At 28.1% G+C, this 24534-nt stretch overlaps 3 protein-coding genes across 5 annotated transcripts; 1 reads left to right on the top strand and 2 right to left on the bottom strand.

The window, feature by feature from the left end:
- Positions 1-1054: 1054 nt before the first annotated feature.
- LOC114931788 (cytochrome b5) lies at positions 1055-3940 on the top strand. Its single transcript, XM_029303940.2, has 4 exons — positions 1055-1256; positions 2273-2401; positions 2611-2687; positions 3010-3940. The coding sequence occupies exons 1-4, from the start codon at positions 1134-1136 to the stop codon at positions 3047-3049; spliced, it is 369 nt and encodes a 122-aa protein (XP_029159773.1). The 5' UTR covers positions 1055-1133; the 3' UTR covers positions 3050-3940.
- Positions 3941-4868: 928 nt separating this feature from the next.
- On the bottom strand, positions 4869-15315 carry trp (transient receptor potential). Of its 2 annotated transcripts, none has more exons than XM_029303947.2 (18): positions 15232-15315; positions 14197-14376; positions 13165-13309; positions 12774-12869; positions 11998-12137; positions 11531-11732; positions 10870-11040; positions 10408-10642; positions 10169-10321; positions 9628-9773; positions 9456-9562; positions 9250-9383; positions 8944-9067; positions 8677-8872; positions 8373-8537; positions 7723-7945; positions 6723-7145; positions 4869-6343 (listed from the first exon to the last, which is right to left on the bottom strand). In XM_029303947.2, exons 2-18 carry the CDS (start codon positions 14349-14351, stop codon positions 5742-5744), a joined length of 3417 nt encoding a protein of 1138 aa, XP_029159780.2. In that variant the 5' UTR covers positions 14352-14376; positions 15232-15315; the 3' UTR covers positions 4869-5741. The 2 variants fall into 2 exon arrangements, with proteins under 2 accessions (XP_029159780.2, XP_085338884.1); XM_085482758.1 differs by having other exon boundaries at positions 14197-14355; positions 15232-15306.
- A 1253-nt stretch (positions 15316-16568) lies between these two features.
- On the bottom strand, positions 16569-23739 carry LOC114931806 (FMRFamide-related peptides). Of its 2 annotated transcripts, XM_029303961.2 has the most exons (4): positions 23570-23739; positions 19572-19966; positions 19071-19191; positions 18466-18536 (listed from the first exon to the last, which is right to left on the bottom strand). In XM_029303961.2, exons 1-4 carry the CDS (start codon positions 23570-23572, stop codon positions 18525-18527), a joined length of 531 nt encoding a protein of 176 aa, XP_029159794.1. In that variant the 5' UTR covers positions 23573-23739; the 3' UTR covers positions 18466-18524. The 2 variants fall into 2 exon arrangements, with proteins under 2 accessions (XP_029159793.1, XP_029159794.1); XM_029303960.2 differs by lacking the exon at positions 19071-19191 and having other exon boundaries at positions 16569-18536; positions 23570-23738.
- Positions 23740-24534: the final 795 nt, after the last annotated feature.

Here is a 24534-nt window from a genome sequence, read left to right as displayed (position 1 = left end):
AAAAAGGAATTTAAAATGAGCATCTCGCAAAAATACTATCTTTTTTCACTCGAGTATTAACAAGACAATCGCGTATCTTAATAATATGCCGAGAAAAACGATAGCTAAATATAATGTGACAATTAATTTATTATCGTTTTATAATATAAAAATAATCTAAATATGTCTTCTTGCATATCAAATTATTTTAGGGGTTGAATTAACATTACATATAAAAAAATGTATTGTTTATTTAAAAAATACAATTTATCTAATCGTAAGTCTAATCAAGAAACTATTTGTATAAATTGATTTAATATTATTTTACGTCAAATTTTCATATTCTAAGAAAATATTTTCTTTTTAATTTGGTATTTTTTAATTGCAGTTTATTAGATAATGTATGATATAAGGAAATAAATGGCGTACGTGTGTATATATATATATATATATATATATGTGTATAGTGCGCATTGTGTAATATTCTGGCGTAAAAAATAAGTATAAAATATGAAAGCATATATAAATGTATATTTTTAGCCTTTTTTGTATAAGTATTTATAATTTATTTATATTAAGACACATACACAGTTGACTATTAATTTTTATTAAATTTATTATCTTAAAAATAATTAAATTATTTAATAATTTAATAAACTAAATCAACAATTAATAATTAAATTATTAGAACAAAACTATTAAAAACAATTCAATTAAAGTAGAAGCACAAAGAGTTTAATTCGAAAAGAATTAAAGAATGTTTTTTTATAAGTATACCAAATGAAAAATAATAGAATGTAGTTTTAATATTATATTTTGTCATTCAAATTATTTCTATATTGAAAAATGTCACGTCGAGCAAACCTTAAATAAATTATCTCTTGATTTAAAAAAATAATTGTTTAATATGACATTGCAGCTAATAAATTGATATTTATATTTTTGTATTAGCTGTGACATTAAAGAAATGAACTGAGATAACGATAGACACAATTATCTGTAGATATAATTTACGTGTCTAAATTATGATATGCTTATCGTCTGTGTACTGTGTACGTCCCGGGAATACCATTGATCAAAAGATCGACACATGTTACTTATATCACAGACGCGAATGAATATTTTCTCACTTTCTCGCGAGATTTTGTTGAAGGATGTCTAATTCAGTGATTCGTTATTCGCTCGCGGATATCGCAAAGTATAATGGCAAAAACGGGACCAGAACTTGGATTGTGCTCTATGATAACGTTTACGATGTGACGGATTACATGTCTCAGGTATATTTACAATAGAATCAAATATGTACATAATAATGTATAGACAAATATGGGCGTAATGCGCATGCAAAAATCGTAAATAAACTATATACATAATAAAAAATTAATTTACGTTTTGCAAATCCATGTGTGATTAATTAACAATAGCATACAATTTTAATGAGATTTCTAACACGTATTTCCAGTTTTTTAATTCATAAATTTATAAAATGTTCAAATGTATATTTTTAAAATCGTAATACAATTGAGAAAATGTAATGATTCTGCAAAATTAAATAATGCAAATTACATTAAATTTTGTATCAAGCTTCTTATTTTCATGAAAGTCAATTTTGAAAACTAAGAAAATTAATTGGAAAAATGAAAAATAATACTTCTGCTTTGCCTTAAGTTTAAATTCGGCAAATTCAAATTATTTATATAATAGGGTTTCCCCTAAGTTTAAATTAAAATATAATAGGGTTTCCTCTAAGTTAAATTATTTATATAATAGGGTTTCCCCTAAGTTTAAATGATCTTGAGCGATATATACAATATTATACTGTTATGACTATCAAACAATAATATTAATAACAATAGAATATATTTTAAAAAACAAAGAACAAAAAATGTATTAAAAAATAAATTTGAAAATTAATTAAAAATTTAATTTAAAAAATTAATTTAAAAGGTCTACATGAAAGATATCAAATTTTTATATTTTTCTTTTTAAATTCTTATTTTTATTCATAGACGTTACTAAAACAGAATTAGATAACTTATGACAAAAGATCATCCAAGTTTAACAAAAAGAAAAGGCATTTCCATAATTTTAATTATATCTCATACGTGTATTAATTTGTCTGCCATTATTTTATTCTATTATTATATATTATTATAGAATTATCAATTTTTTCATATAAATTGTTTTCTTTTTACAAAGTACTACCACAAATATTTACTACAAGCTATAATATTACAAATAATTTAATAAATAAGATTTAATAAAAATATTGCAGTAAATAAATTAATTATAGCATCCTGGTGGTCCAGAGTTAATTGAAGAATATGCGGGAAAAGATGCGACAGATGGATTCGATGAATTCGGTCATTCTTCAGACGCGAAAAAGATGCTTAAAAAATATTTAATTGGTGAACTTGAAGATGTAAGCTTTGATAAGTTTAGGATTAATTAGATAAAAAAAATAATTATTTGTATCAATATCATAATCAATAGTCATTCGAGAATCAGAATTTCAAATTTATAAAGTAAAATTCTAAAATTTCTATAAATGATAATACATTAGACATACATAATTTATTCTGTAAGATATAATTAGAGATAGGTATAATATAATATAACTATATATTACAGGGAGATAAAAAGGCCAATAGAAAGAAAAAGACTATTTCTAACGAAACAAAAATCGAGAAAATAGAACATAAACGAAGGTAAACTTTTAATAATAATAATTGTCAAATTAATGGAAATGAAAACAGTTTTTATAAAATTTAATTTTACTAATTAATATAGACAGCAATAGAATATAGATTAATATAGAAAGCAAAAAATATACATTTATTCTATTAAAATATTTCTCTAGAAATGTGAAATATATTATTTTAAACATTTTTTAACGGTTTTAATAAAAAATTAATTTAATAATATGATACTTTTTAGAAATACTAAATTAATACAGAATAAGAATGAGCATTTTTATTATGTATTAAATTAACTTCACCGCTTTTAAATACTATTTATTTTATCTTTCAGAACCTTCCTAACAATATTATGCGGCAAGTGTACAGCTTGAAGAATATGTTGTTAGAGAGATAATTATATGTATATACATATATACACACATACATTGTTTTATTTATTAAGTCACTATCATTATATTTGTTGTATTTATATACGATATCGCACATGACGATGGGCACGTAATTTCGATAAGAATCATTAATTGCATCGTGAGGAGGAGAGTATTAAATACAATCTGCTTATCATATGTGACATTGAATCTTTAAGAACGAACAAGGAAAACCAATTATGTCAGGGAATATAAATGAGTCATATGAGTAATTTGCTTATCGCGTTCGTAGACCTATGACAAGCAAGCTTTGCGGAATTTCCAATTGTTGCAATTCGATTTTCTTAACAGAATTGTGCAATGAATTCTATTTTCCTTGTAAGTTAGTCTTTAATTTAGCTCATAGAGTAGAGTTAAACCCTTTAATTCTTCTAAATTACAAAGAACAATTTTATTATGAAAAGTACACAATTGATTACGTATTATCGATGTATTTATAAAGTAACTGATTAATATTGCGAATTATGAAAGATTTCACAATGTACCTGAATGAAATAATATGCGTGAAATAGATAACATATGCAGATATATCTCTGGATATCGTCTGTCACGTAAAAACGCTTTGAAATTACACTTGCGTTGTACATGAGGAAAATCCGTTTTATGATACGTGTAATGAATTATGCCAAGGTTTCTCCTCCTTTACACGCTATTGTAAAATTTCCTCATCTAAGCTTTCCTCTATTAGATCGTGTTACTTAATTGAAGGACTGTTTAAATAAAAGAAATTTAGTAACATAACTAGCGCTCAAATATATTATATATAATATAAAAAATATTTATAGCTATTTTTGTTATAATAGTTGGAAGAAAATACATAAACTTAATCTACAACATCTAGATGTATTTAAATTTAAATCTAATCTCCAATTACACACTTAATCCATTGCTTTTGATTTTCCTCTTAATTGAATCGTTTAGATTAGCTGTCACTCTCTCTTGCGTCAGATTTAGTATATTTTTTTTTATTATTTTCCTTATTTGTCTATAATATAGTGACGAGATCTATTCATAATTTTATCAATTTTATTCCTTTATATTTTCCAATTATTGGTTTCATTTTTATTTTTTTATTTTTTTTTGTTTGTTTGTTTTTCTACTGCCCTGACCTTCTTTTCCATTACTTTTATTCACTGTTTTTTTACTCGGTTTTAAAAATATGAAATCGCGCAGGTATATTCACTTTTCAAAAACATTACACGTCTAAAGAGAAACAGTACGAAAAATGCAAAAAAAAACAATCCCTCTCAAACTCAAACCAGTTGGCTATTACACAAAATAATATAAATATAATCATTCATGATGAATTATGCATTGCCGGATGGAATAAAAACATTATAATAACATAGTTAATCTGCGAGACCTAACAGTAATGAACTCAACATACACTAGTTAGATATTTATTAATTTACGCCAATTATAAGAAATACAAAATTGCAAAATTGTATCAAGTCAGGATTAATACACAATATTATTAATATTTAAAAAATATTAGAAATATATAACTAAAAATAGATAACAGTAATTATAATACTAAATAAAACTAAAATACTGAAGTAATAATTTTATTTATTTATATCACAATTTGCTTTGCTTTGATTTCTATTTTAAATAAATAAATTGCATGATATATTTATCTGCTTAAATAAATAGCTATCAAAATTTTGCAATTTTGTATATCAAATGTCTATTTGATATTGATAGCATGAATTAATAAATTATCTATTATAAAATTATACTGTAAAATATTTTACACACGTAATTTTGTTTATTACATCACTTCTATTATATTTTATAGTATATATAATATATTTATAATATATATAATATATATTTATATATATACATAAGATAGAACATTGCACATGTGATAGTATAATTTTTTATATACGTAGTTTCTATGAAAATTATTGAAATTAAGAATAAGTCTGCTAATTGCTAATAAACATTACGATAAAAAACAAACCACGAAAAACTAGCATCAGCAAATATAAATACATAATTTTTCGATTGTTTATCGTGTTTAGAAAACTGTAATCTATAACATAGTGACAAGCAAACTATTTATTTTTGTGGCATTTTCTGTGTTATCTGCTTTAATTTTAACAAAGTTCTGCAATAAATTAAAACAAATTTTATTCTTTTTAAATTATAGCACATTTAGATTTTAGTAAAGTTACATTTAAATTATAAATATGTTCATTATTGTTTATAAACATAAAGTTGATCATGTATATATTAATGATGCATTTATAACCATAATTAACGTAATTGAATTAAGGAAATTACTTTGAAAGAAATTGATATAAATAAATAGATCTAAATAAAATTGATTTAAATGTTATGGATAAAAAAATGCAACACAAAGATAATATATTATTTTGAATATAAAATATTGCTTATCATGTGAAACGCGAACGTTTGCATTACGATTGAAGCAAATCCGTTTCGTGATACGTATCTTGAATATATCAAGCTTTAGCGAATTATCATAATATATTTTTTCTATCAAACCGCGCACTTCGAGACTTTACAGATAAATATAATATTGTATAATATGCTTAATATACGCGCGAACACATTATTTATTTAAGATCTGAAAAAGAAATATTAAAGTTTGATTCGATGTTTGACTTTAGATCCAACCTTCCATTATTTGGCCCGTTGCTTTTGACTTTCCTCGTAATTGTGTAGTTTGGATGGGTGCAACAACCGTCTTATTTTCCTTTGCGCCAGATTCAATAGATTTTTCTTCATCAATTTCCTCATTTGTTTCCGGCGTTTTCTCCGCGATCGCTTCACTGTTGTTCTTCTCTGTATTTTCGGACTGCTCATCTTCATTTTTTCCCTTCTTTTCTTTCTTTTGCTCTTCTATTTTCTCTGTTTTGCTTGTCTCTCCATCTTTCTTTTTTTCCTCTTGCGCACTTTCCTTTTTATCATTTTCTTCAAGTTTTTTCTCCTGATCAGACGTTTCTAAAGATGTTGACTGTTTGCTAGCTTCCTCTTCTATAGGATCTTCGGGTACAGGCGAAGGAGATCTGGTTTCGATGAGTTTAACGTCAAGTGTTCTTTCTACCGATTTATTCATACTACTGTTGCTTATAGACTTCAGTACACTTTTTTTAATAATAGGACGTGGAACTATATTTGTAAGAGTGTCTTCTTTTATTATTTTGCTACTTCTTCGAGGAGCCTCGACACTCTCCTCGTTTGCATTCGAAGAAGTACCATTTGTATCTGCGTACAAAGAAATAAATATATATACATTTGCATTTATTTTTATTTTTTATTGATATCACAATATAATATAATAGAACAAAAGAATTGTAAGGATATTTAATTTGCTTATTAGTATCCGATGTATATATATGTTTAAATCAGTAAATTAATTTGAGAATGTAATAAACTTTAAACATTTATAAAAGTGTTCTATTATAGTGTCAGTATGAAAAAAACAATTTGGTGGAAAAAATTCATAAGCCAAAAGTAACGATTATGTCTGTATGTACGTGTTAATATTTTGTATAATTTATTTCAACATTATTTCTGCAAAAAAATATATTAAAAGCTCAGATATAAATCAGAGAGTAGATAAAAAATTTTAATATAAACTGACCATCAGGTTGCTCATTTAACTTATTCTTGCTCATCATGAATTTAGCGTAGGCTATCCTAGTAACCGGTGTAAAGTCCGAGAGATTCGGATTATAATCAACCAGTCGTTTCGGATCCATAGACGCCAGATCGGAATCGGGCTGATGTTGCATATGACGACGTAAACTACGTCTGCTTTGACGTTGCACAGCTTCATTTGTACTTCCTATCGGATCCTTTGCGATGGTATTTTGTCTCACCACGGCATTCCAATCCTTTCTACCGGCAGCACTCCCTTTTCGTCCGATAGCTTTCGCGATTTGACTAAACACGTCCTTTGGTTCCTTTTCACTCTGAATGACAGCTTGCACGATACCTTCTACTATACCAATTTGGAAGTCTTTCTGCAGACGACGTTCCATTACTCTGCCTTTCTTGCCGGGTACTTGAAAAATACATAAAATCACGTAGATATATATTTGTTTTTCAAGAATACATTATCTAAAAATCGAAATATTTTTAGTTAAATGTAATTCTATTTAGAAAGAAATTAACTGACACTTCTCTCTCTTGAACTTTTTAAATTATATTTTAAGACATTGCTGAACATACATATGTTATGCATAATAGAATAGAATATTTAGTTTTTATGTAGGATATAAAACTACTAACTAAATATAGGATACAAAACTTTATATAAAACTTTATATAGGAATAGACTAAATATAAGATATAAAACTTTATATAAAAACTAAATATAGGATATAAAACTTTATATAAAAGTCAATTAATTAAATATGTTATTTATCGTGTAAACGTCAAGCTTTTTTTATCTAAAAAAATTCAACATAAAATATATATCTTTAAATTTATTCACAATATGCCGGCAACTCTATTTCGAAATTTATCAAAATCTTTATACGTTAACGATTATGAAATGAAAGGAAAGCGCGTATCAAATTCATATATGTGTCGAATAGGTACATTCTAGATCTAGCTTAATTATGCATAAATATACTGACTCGTTGTTTCTTCTTTGTCAAGCTGCGGTGCGTGCATTCCGTTCTTCCGAAGGATATCAATAAGATCATATCGGAAAGTTGAAATATCCTGTCGAATTTCTCTGACGTCATCCTCCGTGATACCAAACTCGTCTCGTTTTCTTTGTTCAGCTGTCACATAACGCCGTATAAGCATACGCATTACGGTATCATGTCTGATCATAGCTTTTTCTCGAGACTTTTTCTGAAATAAAATTGTTAAAAACAGTATTAGTAACACCATAAATGCATTGTGATTTCTACTTTTTAATTGATAGGTCGTATTAGACAATAATAAAGATTAAATGATTTATTACATAAACACGTAACAGTATCTAGAGTACATATATTTTAAATCTCTCTATATATATGAGTGTTTTCTCTAATAATAATTTTGTTCTTAATGTTGTTTTTCTAAATAAATATTTCTCTTTCAAAAGCAGTTTTTATATGCTATACCATAGACAATATTTTCTTGTAAGTTTAATGATTTTTATCAGTTTTGATATAAAATATATTCGAAAGTAATTACATTCTCTTTTAATCGCAGTTTCTATGTTCGATTTAAATATATTCGAAATATTTTCCTTAATGAACATATTCTAAATATACATATAAAAAATATTACTCACAATGAAAGATTTTGTCGAACGACCGGCTTTTCCTAATTTTAATAATTTTTTGAAAGTTTTATTCGTCGGAATCATATTAAATGGTGGTGGTACAGTATCACCATCTTCAAAATAACTCATCCACAAGTGGCTCCTAGCGAATTTCCATTCTGTGTCAGATCTTTCCTAAAAATATATAAGTGTATAATTAATATTAATATGTATGAAATATCTATTATAATCACAAATTTTGCATTTTATCAGAATTCTTTGTATGCATTAAGATATTGAATAATATTCTCATAAAAATTTAAAATATCATTACCGAAATAATTTGATAAGAATTAGACATCATAGCAATCAGCATATTCAATAGCACTATAACATTTATCACGGAGTAAGAACCAAACATAAGGAGTGCCCAGAATCGTGTAAAACTTTTAATGCCCGTTAGATCAAACGACAACAAATCGATCATGCCAAAACTTGCCCAGAAAAGAGATTGCGATGTCTCGAACAAGCTAAAAGCACGATTAAAGTTTAGAAACTTTTCTCTAGACTCTAGAGGATTATATTTAGTTGATCTTCATACTTAGCGAATCTTCTCCATATTGAACAAGCTTTCTCCTGATTATCAAAATCTGGCACCTCGTCAGACGCATGATAACATTTCATTTTCTCCAAATCTGCATAATACCACATCAGTTGATTCATACCTAAAACAATATATGAATTTCAAATGCAATTCGTTGTCCTACTTTACAGTTTTTATTTTGTACTAACGAGAAAAAAAGAAAAATTACGACTAAAAGTGGGAAGATTTTTCAATTAGCACGCGCGACGAGAAACAAAACAGAGCTCCGCGAATGAATAACTAATCGGAAGCCGTATTACTCACCGCAGCCAAAGGCAAATAGTACAAGGGTATAGATGAAAAAGAACTTGATAATATCTATTATCATTCTCCCGAGGGAAATCTGGAGTGGCCCGAGATGAGGATTTACACTGAATATATGAACAAGTTTCAAAAAGCTGAAACAGCAAACATATAACATGAGATGTTAGTCGATGAAAGAAACATCTAAACAATCGATTGAAAGTCACCTGAAAATCATTCCAGCTGCAAATGCTCCTTCTGAAAGAAGCATTGGATCGAATGCATGCCATTGATCTCTTGGGTACCAAGGATCTAAGCCACTCCAATATTCGTTCTATTTTATTAAATAATCATATTATATTGGTTTATATATATTTTTGATAAAAATATTAAATTTACCTGAACTATCCACCAAGCCGTGACACGCAAACTAATCCAAATCACATAAAAGGTATTTTGAATAAAATCCACAATATTCCACAGATCCGATACATATTCAGCTAATCCGTCCGCCCATAAAGACTTAATTTCACCGATAATTAAGCCTATGAGAAAGAAAGAAAAAGAAAAATACAATTATAATTTATTAAATAGATATAAAGTATCGTAATTTACAACAATTTTTTGCGATAATTTAATTGCATAAAAATCATAGTAAAATGTTTCTATCAAAATTAATTAATCAAACAATAATAATAATGCGAGTTATTATACATATATTAATAATTATATAAAAATAATTATCTAAATTTGAAGAACTTATTTTTAAAATATACTTGCTAAAGTGACTTTTCTCGTTAGATTAATAACAACTGTTATCCTGCGATTATATGTGATAAAGATATTTAGCAAAATCGACAATAATTTGTATCGTACATTTTCCCTATTGTGTTAAAAGTAATTAAATAATTATAATAATTATAATGTATGGCTATGTTACTTATCACATAGATGACTACGCCTGTTTCGACGAAACCAGGTATGCAACCGCGTTCGTGCTTTTTCCAGCCAGCAAGTATATCTCGCATCCATTCATTTCCAAATAATTCGATTAAGAGATATTCAATTCTTTGCGATGCCATACCAAGAAGCACTGTAAGCCAGAGATTATTGATTAAATTAATTTAATAAATTAAGGACTTTAAGACATAAAAAAATGAAAAGTGTGATCGATCTAACTTAGAAAGAAAGCGTATGATGTGGAATGACATATAAATTTGACAAATGGCTTCTTCATAAACGATCCCATTTGTGAAGTAGGTGCTAGCATGTAAATAGTGCTGTAAACCGGAAACATTGCCCCGAGTTTGCCAATTTCCAGAAATTGTGCTATTATATTTTTTCTTCTGAATCCCGGAAGACCATCGTACCAAATAGCAGCCAATAATTGTTGTACATTCGGGTGAGCGACAAACTTCGACAAAAAACATAAATCGTAAATATTCACTAATACTTATTATGTAGAACAATATAAAAAATAATTTCTATATAAAATAATTCTTATTTTTATTTTTTATATATTTATAAACTCTTACTATTATTAAATTTATTTTAGTTTTTTTCATATCTTACATATTTCGTAAAAAAATACAAGTACATAGAATCAATTATTATATAATAAATATTTCAGAGTTTACATACTTGCTTCTGCTTATATTTAATAGCAAGTTTGAGTCGGTCCAAGGTCTGTCTCTCCCCAGGATCCCAATTTTCTCCGGTAGGGTTATAATTCAACATTACTTCCAATTCGTAAGATGTACGTGCGTGATCCAGTAGAGCGGTTGCAAATTGTTGCGTCTGTTCCCGCATTTCCTGGTGATTAATAATCATCTTATAATCATTATTTTAAGACAACAAAGCTACAGAATTTCATTTATAACAAAATCTCTTCAATTTTGCTAAATTGAATTATTTGATTTAATATTTCACAACATACAACATATTTAAATTTAGTAAAAATACGTAAAAAGAAATTTCAACTTTGTTTCCAAGTTGCATACATTTTTGTCATTTAATAATCTTTGTACAATTTTAATAATATAATTTTTAACAATTAATTTTTTTAGATTAAGATAAATAAAATTCAAACCAAATGACAAATTTTTATATAAATCTTTGTAATTATTTTTACCAAATTTATAGGTAAAAGTTACGTCTGTATTAAAGAATTCTATAATGTGTGCAAAATATCTAAATTTGAACAAAATATAAATATCAATCAAAAATAGTGCATTGACCAATTAAAGGAATTCAAATAAAAAAAAAAGGAAGAAGAGAAAAAGAATGATGATAAATTAAATACATTGTATTGAGCGCGAAATTCTTGTTCCATTCTGCTGAGCCGACGTAGTTCCCACGAAAGCTCGAAGGCCGTCAAAAGTGGATCTTTTGATGAAAGCGCGATTAAAGATGAAGAGGTAAGCGCACGATATGCGTTTATTCGAGATTGCGAATGTCGAAGAGAATCTTGTTCACTAGAACTGACGCATTCATCGCAACCGCATCTGCAATAAAATTATAACATTTCTTTTTTCCTTCTTGTGTAGTCGACACATAAGCTTGACTAATAGTACATATAAAAAAATAATTACATATATCGTTTAATAGTAATATATTTTTTAGTAATAATATTTATAATATTTTATACTATTAGAATAGGAAAAAATTTCAATTCAAAAAATTTTTTTCTAATTATTAAGTATTTACCCAATTTTAAAAATGCTAAATTTAATAATGTTATTTTGAAACATTTTATTCTTTTTTGTATACCTAGCATCGTGAGGTGTTGGAAGAGTTGCTCCGCGGTCTAAAAGAAGTTTCAATATCTCATAGTTATTTTTATGAGCTGCCAAGATCAGCGGTGTTATATCAGGTGTAAAATTTGATGATACATCCACGGCTTCCCAGCTCTGAAATAAGACGTGGAGATTATTTCCCTTACCATGGTCACAATTAAAAGTCTATTAAAAGTCATGATTGTAATATACAAAATGTTAGTTAAATAATAATTGTTCTTATTTTCTTACATTAAAATCAAAATTATTTAACAGATAGAAAAATTGCATCTTGTGTTTTAATTATTAAAATTATTTATATTTATTTAAAAACATTAAATTTTAAATATAAATTTCGAATAAAATCGCAGCTGTCTTGCAATTGGTGCACATATTTTAAAAATAATATGAAACAAAGTAAACTATTTAAAACAAATTAATGTTAAATTCTTTCATTTACATAAATATCAATTATAAAATAAATTAGAAAATTTATCAAGAAAAGAATCTGGTTATCTTTAGAAGTATAATTGTTGATAAAAGATATTATTTTACTCTTTACGTCTTAAAATACAAATATAAATGTTCTTAAATAAAAAAATTTTAATTTTTTATTTAAGAACATTTCAAGAATAATTAAATTAAATTTAGACACTTGAGTACGCTATAGATTATTTTTCATTAAAAATATAAATTATATATATTTAAACAATTTTCTATTTAAAAAGATATATCGATGTCAAAATTAATTAGAAACGCATTAAGACTCACGTAAGATTGCCCCGGCTTGTGTATTTTTTCTTCCCACTCCAATAATAACTCCACCGCTTCCACATATTCCTCTTTAATAGCATGCAAGAGTGCATCCTGAAAGATGCACAAATTATGGTTTTAAGGGTTTTATCCTCTTAGGTATATAATTTGGAGACACTGTAATGCAGGTAGTTTATAAGAATATCACTTATAATAACCATACATCGTTTGATGTACAGCATGACCCAAAACATCGAATGTATGCACGGAACTGCAGTTAGCGTATCCCGGTAGACATCGATTACGGTATATCAGCTTAACACGCATTGCTCGTAATAATTAGGGGAGCGACAGTCGCATGATTTTCATGAGAGACATCGTGCCGTTTCGAGCCCACGATAATACTTACCTTTACTTCGATTCCTAATTCAAGTAACAGCTTAATTAGCTCGATATTTTCGTTTTCGATAGCGGCTATCAGTGCTGATCGATTTAGTGGATCGACGCAATTAATATTTAATATTTCGGGGTGATCTTTGTTCTCTTCAATTAACCTGTTCGATATAAATTATAGGGTAATTAATATTTTTCTTGTCAAGATAATACTTCCGGCAAACAAGACTTGTAACTATAAAGAATTATAACTGTGAAAATCTGAGAGAGATCTTTTTTTTCTATAATATTTCTAAACTTGCAATTTCTTTCAATTAAAATGTGTTTTTATAGGATTTCTTAATTAGAGCTTATACGAATATGCATACATATTGTTTATTGGAGCTTACATATAGATTAGTTATCCTACAATCATCAGATATCTTTATAAGTTTCCTTGAATAATTTTGACACTTTTTTCAAAATGTATAGTAAGATCATTACTTATTATTTATTATACTCTCTATTCTTCAATTTACAACATATTATACATATATTTTATGATACATATAATATATAATTTTTTAATCAAAATTCTAATTAAAGTAAAATATACTTAAAATTACTTGCACATTATAAATCTTTTATATTTAATTATTAATTATTCTAAATATTATATATATTATAAATATTATTTATAATTTTATATATATATATATATATATATATATATATACATATGCATATATTTGGACATATATTTCGTTTGATTAAAAAAATATCGAAATTAGTATAAAAAATATGCAATGAAGAATTTACAATTCAGAATTTTGAAATACTCTATAGTTATATATTTCTGTTGATTTGATTCTGTAAATTCTTTACATTATATAAAATTCTGTTGATTCAATAACATAAATCATACATCACACTTTGCGCAACAATAATAATACTTTACACGTGCTTATAGAATCCAGTCTATGTCACGGAATCGGGTGGAATTTATCTCAAAAGCTAGTTTATTTTACGCCTCGTCAGGATATCTTTAGGTATTAATGCAAAGGATTACCTTTTGACAGTGGCACAATCACCTCGTTCCGCGCTAAGCAGGAAATGCTTCTCGACTGGGCCAAGAATATATTCAATGGGTGTGTGTAATGAGTGCACTGAAACTGATCTCGTTTCATTCGAGAGTAGATCTTGTTGCGATTCCGACGGATTCATTTTTCTGTAATGTAGTCTCGCAAAGCTATTTACACAATTGAACAAAGAATTAAAATTATAAAAATGTTTTTCTAACTTCATGTAATTTCCATAATTTTTTAATAATAACATTATGCAAAATGCATGTATGTCTCTTCAAATTAATCGGATATTTTAATAGATAGATTCTTTGCACGATTTAGTTATAAAGACTAATCATTTTCACAAAGAAATAAAAAACTGTTGTACAATATAATCTTTAGTTTGTACTAGATGTAAGAATAGAATGTGGATTAATACATACAGATGTATATAATGATACCACAAAAATAGGGCTTCCTACGTTCACACACATATATGTAAGAAATTTAGATCAATTAGATCAATCAGCATTTTTTAGATTTTGCAGTTAATAATTATAAAATATATATATAGATTTTTAAATAAAAATACGTTATTACTATTTAATATAAACTATTATTATGAAGTCCCATTATAAGATAAACAGCACATTCACAAGATTTAATCGCACAAAATATGGAATTGAATTCTAAATAAAATAATTTTATTACAAAATCAAATCTAGTTAAAATTAATTATAATATATAAATATATATTATTTTCTGAAATTTAATTGATCATTAATATAGTCTCTTATTGTCAATTGTTAATTCCTCGAACACTACAGATAAAAGAATCTTAATAAAAGATATCTGATATAATTTTTGACATAGAACACTTTGTATACAAACTAGAATAAATATTAATATACACTCTTATGATATCTTTTATATTTCAAGAAAGTAGAGAGAAAAATATTTATGAATAAAAGACGATATCTTGTCGTAACTCATTTTTCACATTTTATGAAACACACATTACTTTTATAATATATACTTACGGAATAGTTTAAAAAATTTTTTTATATTTTTTTACAACAATGTTAGCATACTTGCACAAGAAATGCTGGGTATAGACTAGACATATCACGGTCACATCTACGCATGTGGTTCAGTGAAACCTTACGATAGCTGTCAGCTATGTTGATCTTCAGAGCGCGGATTAAGCACGGGCGAGGTTGTGTAGTGAAAGAAAAGAGGCAAGGACTCACTAGAGAGGTGACCGTATCACACATTGTCCAGCATTGTACGACATTGACGTTATCACCATAGCGGGAAGATTGGAAGAGAGAGAGAGAGAGAAAGAAAGAAAGAGATGATCTCTTTCTCTTCTAACCCTCCGATTAATGGATAGCGAGAGTTTCGTGACGGCGAATAACAAGTAAATCCAAAGCTCATATGCCGCCGACGCGCTCCGACACATTTTTCTTCATTTTCCGCTGTCACAAATTTATTCTCTTCCGTTTCCGCGTGATTATTTATCTTTCCTAGAGACGTATGTCATATTCGTTTTTACTGCGCTACATCTGTAACAATTCAAGAAACCAATACAAAAAGAGAGACATGAAATTAATGTACATGATATCCTGTGATGTATGAGAAATATGTGCGTGATATATGAAAAAATATATTTAATATATTGCAACACACATGAGAATAGAGTACACTGGTACTTGGACGTAATTGCAATTGTTCTAAGACAATGATAGATGAAAGAGATAAATAAAAATTAATATAGATAAATCTTGATGAAAAAGTTATTTGACATACAGAAAAAGATACAAAATTGAAAGTAAAATAGAAAAGTAGTGACAACACTAAGTAATATATGAGAGAAACTGAAGTTATGTCAATATAAAAAAAAACAGTATAAAAATTAGAACATGTATACGATATTATAAAAATACATCAAAAATGTAAAAAAGCAGAGTGCAAAGATAATGTTATATTCGGATAAAAAATAGATAATCAAGAGGGTTTATTTTTTTTCTAAGAAGTAAAAATTAGAAACAGAAAATCTCGCAAATCTTTTTCTTATACACTAAGGATTTTGTTTGCATATCGCACAATCATATTTAATAAAATACATTTATGAAATTCGTCGAAGATTCTCTTTTTTCTTATTCGTAGATTAATTGTTGTGAATCTTAATTAAATAACCACAGAGATAAACGGATTATATAATTAATATTTTTCCCAAAAATTTGAGTAAGGGCCCAAGCGAATAAAATTAAAATTGATTAAAAGAAAGTTGATCTATTTTAAATACGATTTAAAGAAAACAGCGTTTAATTTAAGAAGAATAGGATAGGTGCATCGTACAAGAAACAAGTTCACATCCAGCCACTTTGTTTTTTTTTAATTATATGTAGTTACGTATTAAATTTACATATACATCATAACAACGGCATAGGCTACCGGAGACAATGCAGTTTGACATTGTGACAAATTCTTACAATATTTAATCGTAGGCTCGAACTGGATCGACAATCGGTCCTACTGTTTATGCGCGAGATCTACAGCGAATCCGGCTAGATAAAGTAGTACAGAGAGTATTAATGCGCATATAAAACGTCACTGCGTACAATATGACATACAATCATTTGCGCACGGCGGTATAAACGGCTCGCCAAATGATGCTCTAAATGATCTGACTATAAATCACTATACCAGTTGACAGAAATGACTGTAGTTATGAAAGGAGCCCCACAACATCAAAAATTGATAATTAAGATCATTTTTCACGGACGTACAGCTGTTTTTGGGGGGAAAATATTAGAAATAAAATTCCACAGCAATATTAAATTAAAATTAAAATAATAGGTTTTTAACAAATATAATAGTTGCTTCTTATAAGTTAATTATATTATACATAACATACACGTACTTAGCAACATTTTGTAATAGCGAAAATCCAAGAAAAAATTCACTGTTGGTATCTCTCAGCGTAACTATGTTTTTATGCCATGCTTGTACATTTGATTTAAATTTAGATATCTTTAGACGACCTTTAATCATACATCACTACGCACTACTACGTTCAGCCGAATTCGCTGTTCGCGCCGACACAAGAAGAGTGTGCACGATTATAATACGAATTTTTCGTATGCGATTACATTGACGATGTTTTAAACGACAAATCGTCAAAAAATCTCTATGTACATTGAATATGTTAGTGAGGCAGGTGGATGTACAGCATTGATACCGGATATGACATTCGCGGATCAGCATTCGCTATCAGCGTGCTGTGAATATATATATATATATATATATATATATATATATATATATTCATTTTTTTAAAGATAAAATAAATACACACGAGAATGGCCAACTAATCCTTTAGCTGCAAACGTTTATGTATATATTAATCCAATAATTAATATACGAACAAAATAGAATTAGCAATAAAACAATTATTATATGACTTCTCGTTGTGAAATATTTTATTATAAAAATAATAAATCAGAATAATATATTATAATTTTGTAAAAGTTTTTTAGCGTGCAGCTAAAGTAAAGAATATTATTATCATTTACTTTATTCAACCATCTAATGTGCACAACGCGGACATAAAATTTATAGATGATAAAATTAAATTTTACTATTACGTTAAGAAGCAGTATATTCAAATTATACATTAAGTTAATGCAGATTAACCAACTTAATTTTTGTTCCGCGATAAAATGTAGCAATAAGTTTTTTCTAACAGAAAAATTAAATTCTCACAGAAAAAGAATTCTCAGACAAGCATATTTAATTTAAAAAGCCACAATAAGTAACAAAAGTAAACTTTTTGTTCTAAGCTAGATCTCTCGTTAACAAGATCTATTTCTTCTCTGTAATTTCGTAACAGAGATTCTGGTGAAAAATAGCAAACAAATTCGTGTTTCTTTAATTAATCGATATCTGAAATTCGTTTAAATACAGATACACGCTGATAGAATAATGCGATCCGGTCATCATCTCAAAGCCAAATACGTTTCGGTTCGCGGCAGCTAAAATCAATTCGACAAAACTGAAGTGCTGCGATCCTCGTTGACATCCGCCATCGAATCCTCGGTGCACGGAACGATCTTGGATGAGTTAGACGAGTAGCGCATCAGTTCACTCGCGATGATTCGAATCGGTCTCGAGGGTATCCAAGCTGATATCACCGGCGATCTTGTTCAAATTGTTGCAAAGACGAAACAGCCTCATCACGTCCGGATGAAGAACCGTGTCGCTGACCGCGCCGTTCATAAATACAGAACACACCGCAGATAGATCGAGTTCGGGTGGCACAATTTGTATATTACGGCCAAACCTGTTTCAAACAAAATTTATTTATTTATATTTCAATCGCAATTATACATATGTGTTTTATATGCTATTTTTCTCTTATGAGAGAGAAGTATTTCAGAAGATAAACCGCTTAACATATTTTGCTATTAGAAAAAGCATTAATCATAATTTTCTAGTATTATATTAAAATGAAGAAATTTATAAAAAAAATTAAGAAATATTTTTATTTTTGTGTATAATTATTATAAATTTTGTCGAGGTCTGGCATAACGTCATGTCAAAAATTACGTGAGTCAAAAGTAGATATCGCTTTCGATTTGTAAATTCAATTTCTCTGAAGATTCTGAAAAATTTGATATATCTTTTTCCATTTATTTATTTATATTATATTTTTTTCTCATTTATATATTTTTTCCTACAAAATCTATCGATGACGAGCCTCTCTGCACATTTCCACATTTGATATCATTTAAAGAAGCGCGCCTTTTTAGCGTATCACCCAATTTAGATAAAAGCGAGATAATGCAAATATAACTAAGAAAAATGATCGTGTTACATGTTTGCTGAACTTTCCAATGTCGTGACGCAAGAAGAAAACAACAATGGGTAGATACGAGTCTCCAGTGAATCCGTTATGCTGTTGCGTCATCGTCCATTTTTCTGGTTTAGAGACTTTTCTAAGGCACGGAACAAGTATTATGCGTTTTACCCTCGTATACTTTTCTCCGTATCTTTTGCGCGCCCATCATTTTGACGATAAATAATGATAATAATCTCGATACTTTATAGGTCATACACGCACTACACCTGCGTACTCATTATTTGTGCATGCCGCAAAAATTGCACGAACTCACAATACTCGCAATTTCTTATAAAAGGTATACATCTAGCCTATCGCGACAATATTTCAATATCATTTTATACGTATTATCTAATACTAGGTATACATATGACATAATATATTCTTTGTTGCCAGTTTGATCGACTTTTATCATTGAATTATGGGATAATATATTCCATATCTCAATAACTATAAGATTAAAAATAAAACAGATACCTGATAAAGTTAAGATCGTTTTTCCCGCGTTTAGGTTGCTCATTGTTCGTAGCCTTATTTCCGGATCGACCGAGTCTGATCACTACGTCCGGCGATTTCCATCTAGGATGTCTGTTAATCCCTTTTGAGTCGATTTCATTATCGAATGCCGAATTATCCATGGTGTTAAAGCCGCGTCCGAATCTAATGAAAGAGGAACCTCCCATAGTGCTGCGCCTCTCCTTAGATTCGACATCCTCCTTACGATCATCCACATCGTGCCTTTTCACCACGTATTCGAATTCGTTTGGCGATTCTTTAAAGATTCTCAGGCTATTATCATCCTTCAAGGCTGAGGAAGACACGAGCATCCAATTGCAGAGGAATGCCATTGCATTAAAAGCCCAGAGTGTAATCTACGATTAAAAATCGTATATTTTGCGGCAAAACTGTGTATTTATTATTATGTATATCTGGTTGTATTTCAATTTGTTCATTTATAGAATTCATAAAATATAATTCTACAACACTCGCAATTTATATTAAGATTCATTAATTTTGTTATCAGTTTGCTTTCCCAAGTTTAATTCGCGAACGATTTTTCATCTTTTCCAATTAAATTCAATTCTTTTTCAATTTAATTCAAAAACTTTTGATATTTTATATAATTTATTTTATTGTTTTATTATTTAGTTAATTTTATTACTTAATTTCATTATTTTTATTAAAAAGAGAATCAATTCTAGATTAATAAAAAAATGTATCGTCAAAATTAAGATCTCGATATACATATAAAACAATGTAAATTCCTTTTTAATTTGATTACAATTAAAATCTTAAAATTTTCTTAAGAAAAACAAAAGAGCATTAATAAAAATAGGATAAGTAAAAATAGAAGCAAATATAATATGTATAAAATTAACTTTTATTTTTTAAATATTTTGTTCGATAAATATCTCTGATCTTTATCAGAGAGAATTTGCCTAGTTATAAAAACGATATTTTTAACATTAAATAAATAATTTTTGTGCAATCTATAAAACATAAAATAATTAAAAAGGTTTGTAGAACTTACAAGAATATGAAAACTAAAATATTACAAAAAACTAAAATATATTACACGACAAGTATATGCATATATTTATACTGCTTAAGTCGTGACAGCTTATATTTCGGTTTATCATCTTAAACAGAGTTGAGATTATAAATCCGTGAAGTTTCTAAGTAACTTCACTCAATTGTAACTGATTTGTCGAGATCAGCTAAGATTACATAGTGCACCAGCAACGGCGTATCGTTTAACGTGCGTCACGATAAATTATATTGGCGTCTCATTATTCATATTAATATCCTGTTTAACAATATCACGTCACAGCGAGCAAGATTAATATGATGCCTTACGTTACTTTAATTAATTCTGTACGCGACTGCCATTCATAATCATATCGCCCACAGAATTTGCTACGTGCATTACTAAAAATATTTGTCGCAGAAATAATCTCTTTGAGAAGAAATAAGTATGAATTACGTGGGCTGATACTTTAATTAATTAACTAATATTTATTTTTATTTTTTTCTCAAATTGCATTGTGCGTCAATATTAATGTACTCAATTTCCTGCATAACTTGATGCTGACAATGAGGTGCTGATCGTATTTTATTGAATTATAGATATTTGATACGCGCTATATTATCGCGTAAACAAATTAATAATGGATTTTTTAGTTATTCTTGGAATCTTTCTCTCTGTCTCTCTCCCAATAGCTTTTTTCTATTTAAAAGGTTTTTATATCAATAAATTTTTTATAATTTATAATTAAAAATAAAAGAAATCTGATGAAGCTTAACAAAATGAAGTCATATTCTTTCAATAAAGTTGGACAGTGATACGATTATGGTATAAAGGATGATCACAAACATGATTAATTGTCGTAATAAAGAATAAAAGACCGTATTAATCTTATTTATTGTCCTCAAAAAAGAAAAGAAAAATTGCAACATTTTAAAGTAGACTATATTGCATTTTGGTGTCTTTATTTTTTATAGAAGAGAAAAAAATTGCTTTTTTTAATTTTTTTTTTAGAAAAGAATCGGTATCTAAAGCTAATATTTATATAACATGTGCGACATTTTAAGTTTCAATTTTTTTCTATGTTATTATATTAATACAATATGAAGAAATTTAAATATGAAACATAAAAAATTTAGTATGTTACAAGTAAAATAAACTTTAACTTTAAAAAATATATAATTTAAGATTGAGCTATAACAATATTTAATGTTCAAAATTGTGAAAAATAGCAGTAAATGATATTCTACATTATGTGAATATCAGAAAAGAATCGATTATCATTAAATATGTTGATTTGATCGAATGAAGGAATATATGTATTATATTTGAAATCGATTAATATCCGAAAAGATGCAATTTTTATATATATATGCTTCAAATATTATGTTATTCTTTATTTTTCGAAATTGGAAAATATATGGATTGCATATTTCAAAAGAAAATTGAAATAAGTAATATCGTGAAAAAATGTTTATGAACCCTCATCCACGTCTTTTTCAATATTATCCTTCAGAAATGGAATAGAAATATTCTTTTATCTTGCCATTTTCTTAACGAAATATAATGGTTAATGTTGTTCCCAATTTTTTTCAGCAAGTGAGTTAATATTGCTAAATTCAGAATTATGTGGAAAGTGAAATGAGAAAAAGTCATGATAAAAAACGTAAAAAAATTGAACACGCGCGAAATAATGTCACTCACATTTTACAGAAACTGTAATAGAACGTAGGAACTTCGTTCTACATTGTCGCTTCAACATTGAAAAAATATGGGTCTGTTGAACATGGTTAAATGAAATCCGAATTTAATTAAAGTAACAGCAAAGTATATTCTTAATATCGTGAAAGTAGAAAATCACATAAAAAAGCAACAGCAGACTAATCGCAAGACTTGTTCGCTAGAGATCTACCATTAAATTAATTGCGTCAAAATTACCTACATTGTTATTGTAATATTTATAAACTTTTCCAAAAAATGTAAAATATTTAAATTTTATGATGCGAGAAATGTTCGTTAAATGAAATTGAAAATAATATTGTATAATTGCATAATTTTATTTGAAGCAGCTTTTATTATTCAAAATTCACATATATATTATACACACACGCAATTAGTATTAATAATTTCGATATTTTTTCTATCTAAAAAAATTTACATAAAAAGATCTTTTTTCTTTGAAATAACTTTTAAATGACTCCTTATTTAAAGCAAATATTAATAGAAAAGTGACAAACTTTTTAATTAATCTATTAATTCGAAGAATGAGTGTGAGGCTCTTTTTCTGGACATCTATGATAATTAATTATTATTTAGGTGTAGCAATAGAATTTTAAAATATTTCCTTTTTTTTTCTTTTTTTCTCTATTATATATATATATATATTTTATATATTTTTTATATATATTATATGCAATATAAAAGTTTAATTTTCCGAAAGTTATAAATTATCGATTTCCAAAAACACGTGCACGACCTATATATAAAAAACATAAAAGATAATGAACTATTAAAATATTAAACAAAATATATAAAAAATATATATTTATACGATCCAAAATACACAATAATTAATACAAGCGTTACTCTTTATCTCTCAGTCAGCATCACCAACTACTTAAGGGCCGATTTTTCCAACTTCTCAGTAAGTTTCACCTGACAGCATATTTTCGTCTTTTTTTTCAGATAAGTTCTAAAAAAGGAGACAAAGATATACCTACTACTTGCCGAGTAAAACTTACCCAGACTTGGAACAACCGACCCTAAATAAACAAAAATTTAGGATTGCTCAAAACTTCTTATCATCATTCATTGTCAGACAGAAAACCAAAGGCAAAATAGTCCAGATACGAGATCACAGTCATTAAAGCCTAAATCACCGAATAATCCCGTATCACTGTAAAACCCGTAAAGCACTCACTCACGATAACGATAACGGTAAAACACTCACCATACTGTCGGCTTTTCGGCTTCTCGATGCGTAGGGATGCGATCGGAGAAATGTATATAAGTTTCGAAAGAAAAACGAAAAGAGAAAGTGCGTATATACGGCTGTACGGTGTGCTTTGCGGCGTGTTAGTGGTGGTTGGTGGTGGAATGAGTATCCGGGGTTGGGAGATGACACCCTTTATATAGGGACACCCTCTCGGCGCGCATATCATCCCCTACTCTGCACCCTGTCCTGTCGCTAGTTTTCTCGCCGCGTCGCGCGGGAGGAGATGGTCTCACCTGAGTTATGATTGGCCAGAGCATACAACACGATACCTCTACATTATTTTGATTCAATTACACCTCCACCGCCGGCTACCGACCTACGTAATCTTCTTTATTATTTATGGCTCTCGACAAATAATAATCATAGGGGCGGATGCGAGAATCCTGTCGTTGTTGTTATCGTCTTCGTTATCGGCGACAATGTCAACGCCGATCTCATCTTTCCTCTCTTCCTCTACCCCCTCCCTCCCTCTATTATTTATATATACATGTATATTTCTACATCTCCCTTCTGTGCGTGTCGCATTTTTGCATAAAAATAGTAAGAATGTCAAAATGCAATGGGTCTTCATTTTACTTGCATTTCCATTTAGATCTATTTTAAGCTTGCCAAAATGCAACAGGTAGAATCTCTCTGCTTAAATTCAAAAGCTTGATTATTTTTTATGCTTTTATCTTGTTCTTACGCGATAATATTATAGGAGAAGGGAAAAGACAAAAAATATTTTCATATCTTCTCAGCGTAAAACTGCTTGTGACAGAAAAACTTCGGGCGCGCGATTAATCACGCGCAAGCGCTTGATTTACGTCTTACTTTAACTTTTGAGTAACGATCTGTATATTAGAGAAGACTACGAATAGTTCCAAAAGCACGTAAAACGCATTACACGCGAGCTTGCATCTATTTGTGCTGACCGCAGG

The sequence above is a fragment of the Nylanderia fulva genome, unplaced genomic scaffold (genome assembly GCF_048542155.1).
Source record: "Nylanderia fulva isolate GAGA-0341 unplaced genomic scaffold, ASM4854215v1 Scaffold22, whole genome shotgun sequence".
NCBI classification, from domain to species: domain Eukaryota; kingdom Metazoa; phylum Arthropoda; class Insecta; order Hymenoptera; family Formicidae; genus Nylanderia; species Nylanderia fulva.
The sequence above is the reverse complement of the archived record's forward strand: the minus strand, read 5'-3'. Positions and strand labels throughout refer to the sequence as shown.

Excerpts from the sequence above, each read along its gene's own strand:
- LOC114931806 (XM_029303960.2), bottom strand. Across the intron at positions 18,537-19,571 it reads AACGATCTTAACTTTATCAG|GTTTGGCCGTAATATACAAA; the intron begins GTATCTGTTTTA and ends TGTTTGAAACAG.
- trp (XM_029303947.2), bottom strand. The coding sequence starts at position 14,351 with ATGAATCCGTCGGAATCGCAACAAGATCTACTCTCGAATGAAACGAGA. Across the intron at positions 12,138-12,773 it reads ACAAGCCGGGGCAATCTTAC|AGCTGGGAAGCCGTGGATGT; the intron begins GTGAGTCTTAAT and ends GTCTTATTTCAG. Across the intron at positions 9,774-10,168 it reads CGTAGTCATCTATGTGATAA|GCTTAATTATCGGTGAAATT; the intron begins GTAACATAGCCA and ends TCTTTCTCATAG.
- LOC114931788 (XM_029303940.2), top strand. The coding sequence starts at position 1,134 with ATGTCTAATTCAGTGATTCGTTATTCGCTCGCGGATATCGCAAAGTAT. Across the intron at positions 1,257-2,272 it reads TGACGGATTACATGTCTCAG|CATCCTGGTGGTCCAGAGTT; the intron begins GTATATTTACAA and ends AATTAATTATAG. Across the intron at positions 2,402-2,610 it reads TAATTGGTGAACTTGAAGAT|GGAGATAAAAAGGCCAATAG; the intron begins GTAAGCTTTGAT and ends TATATATTACAG.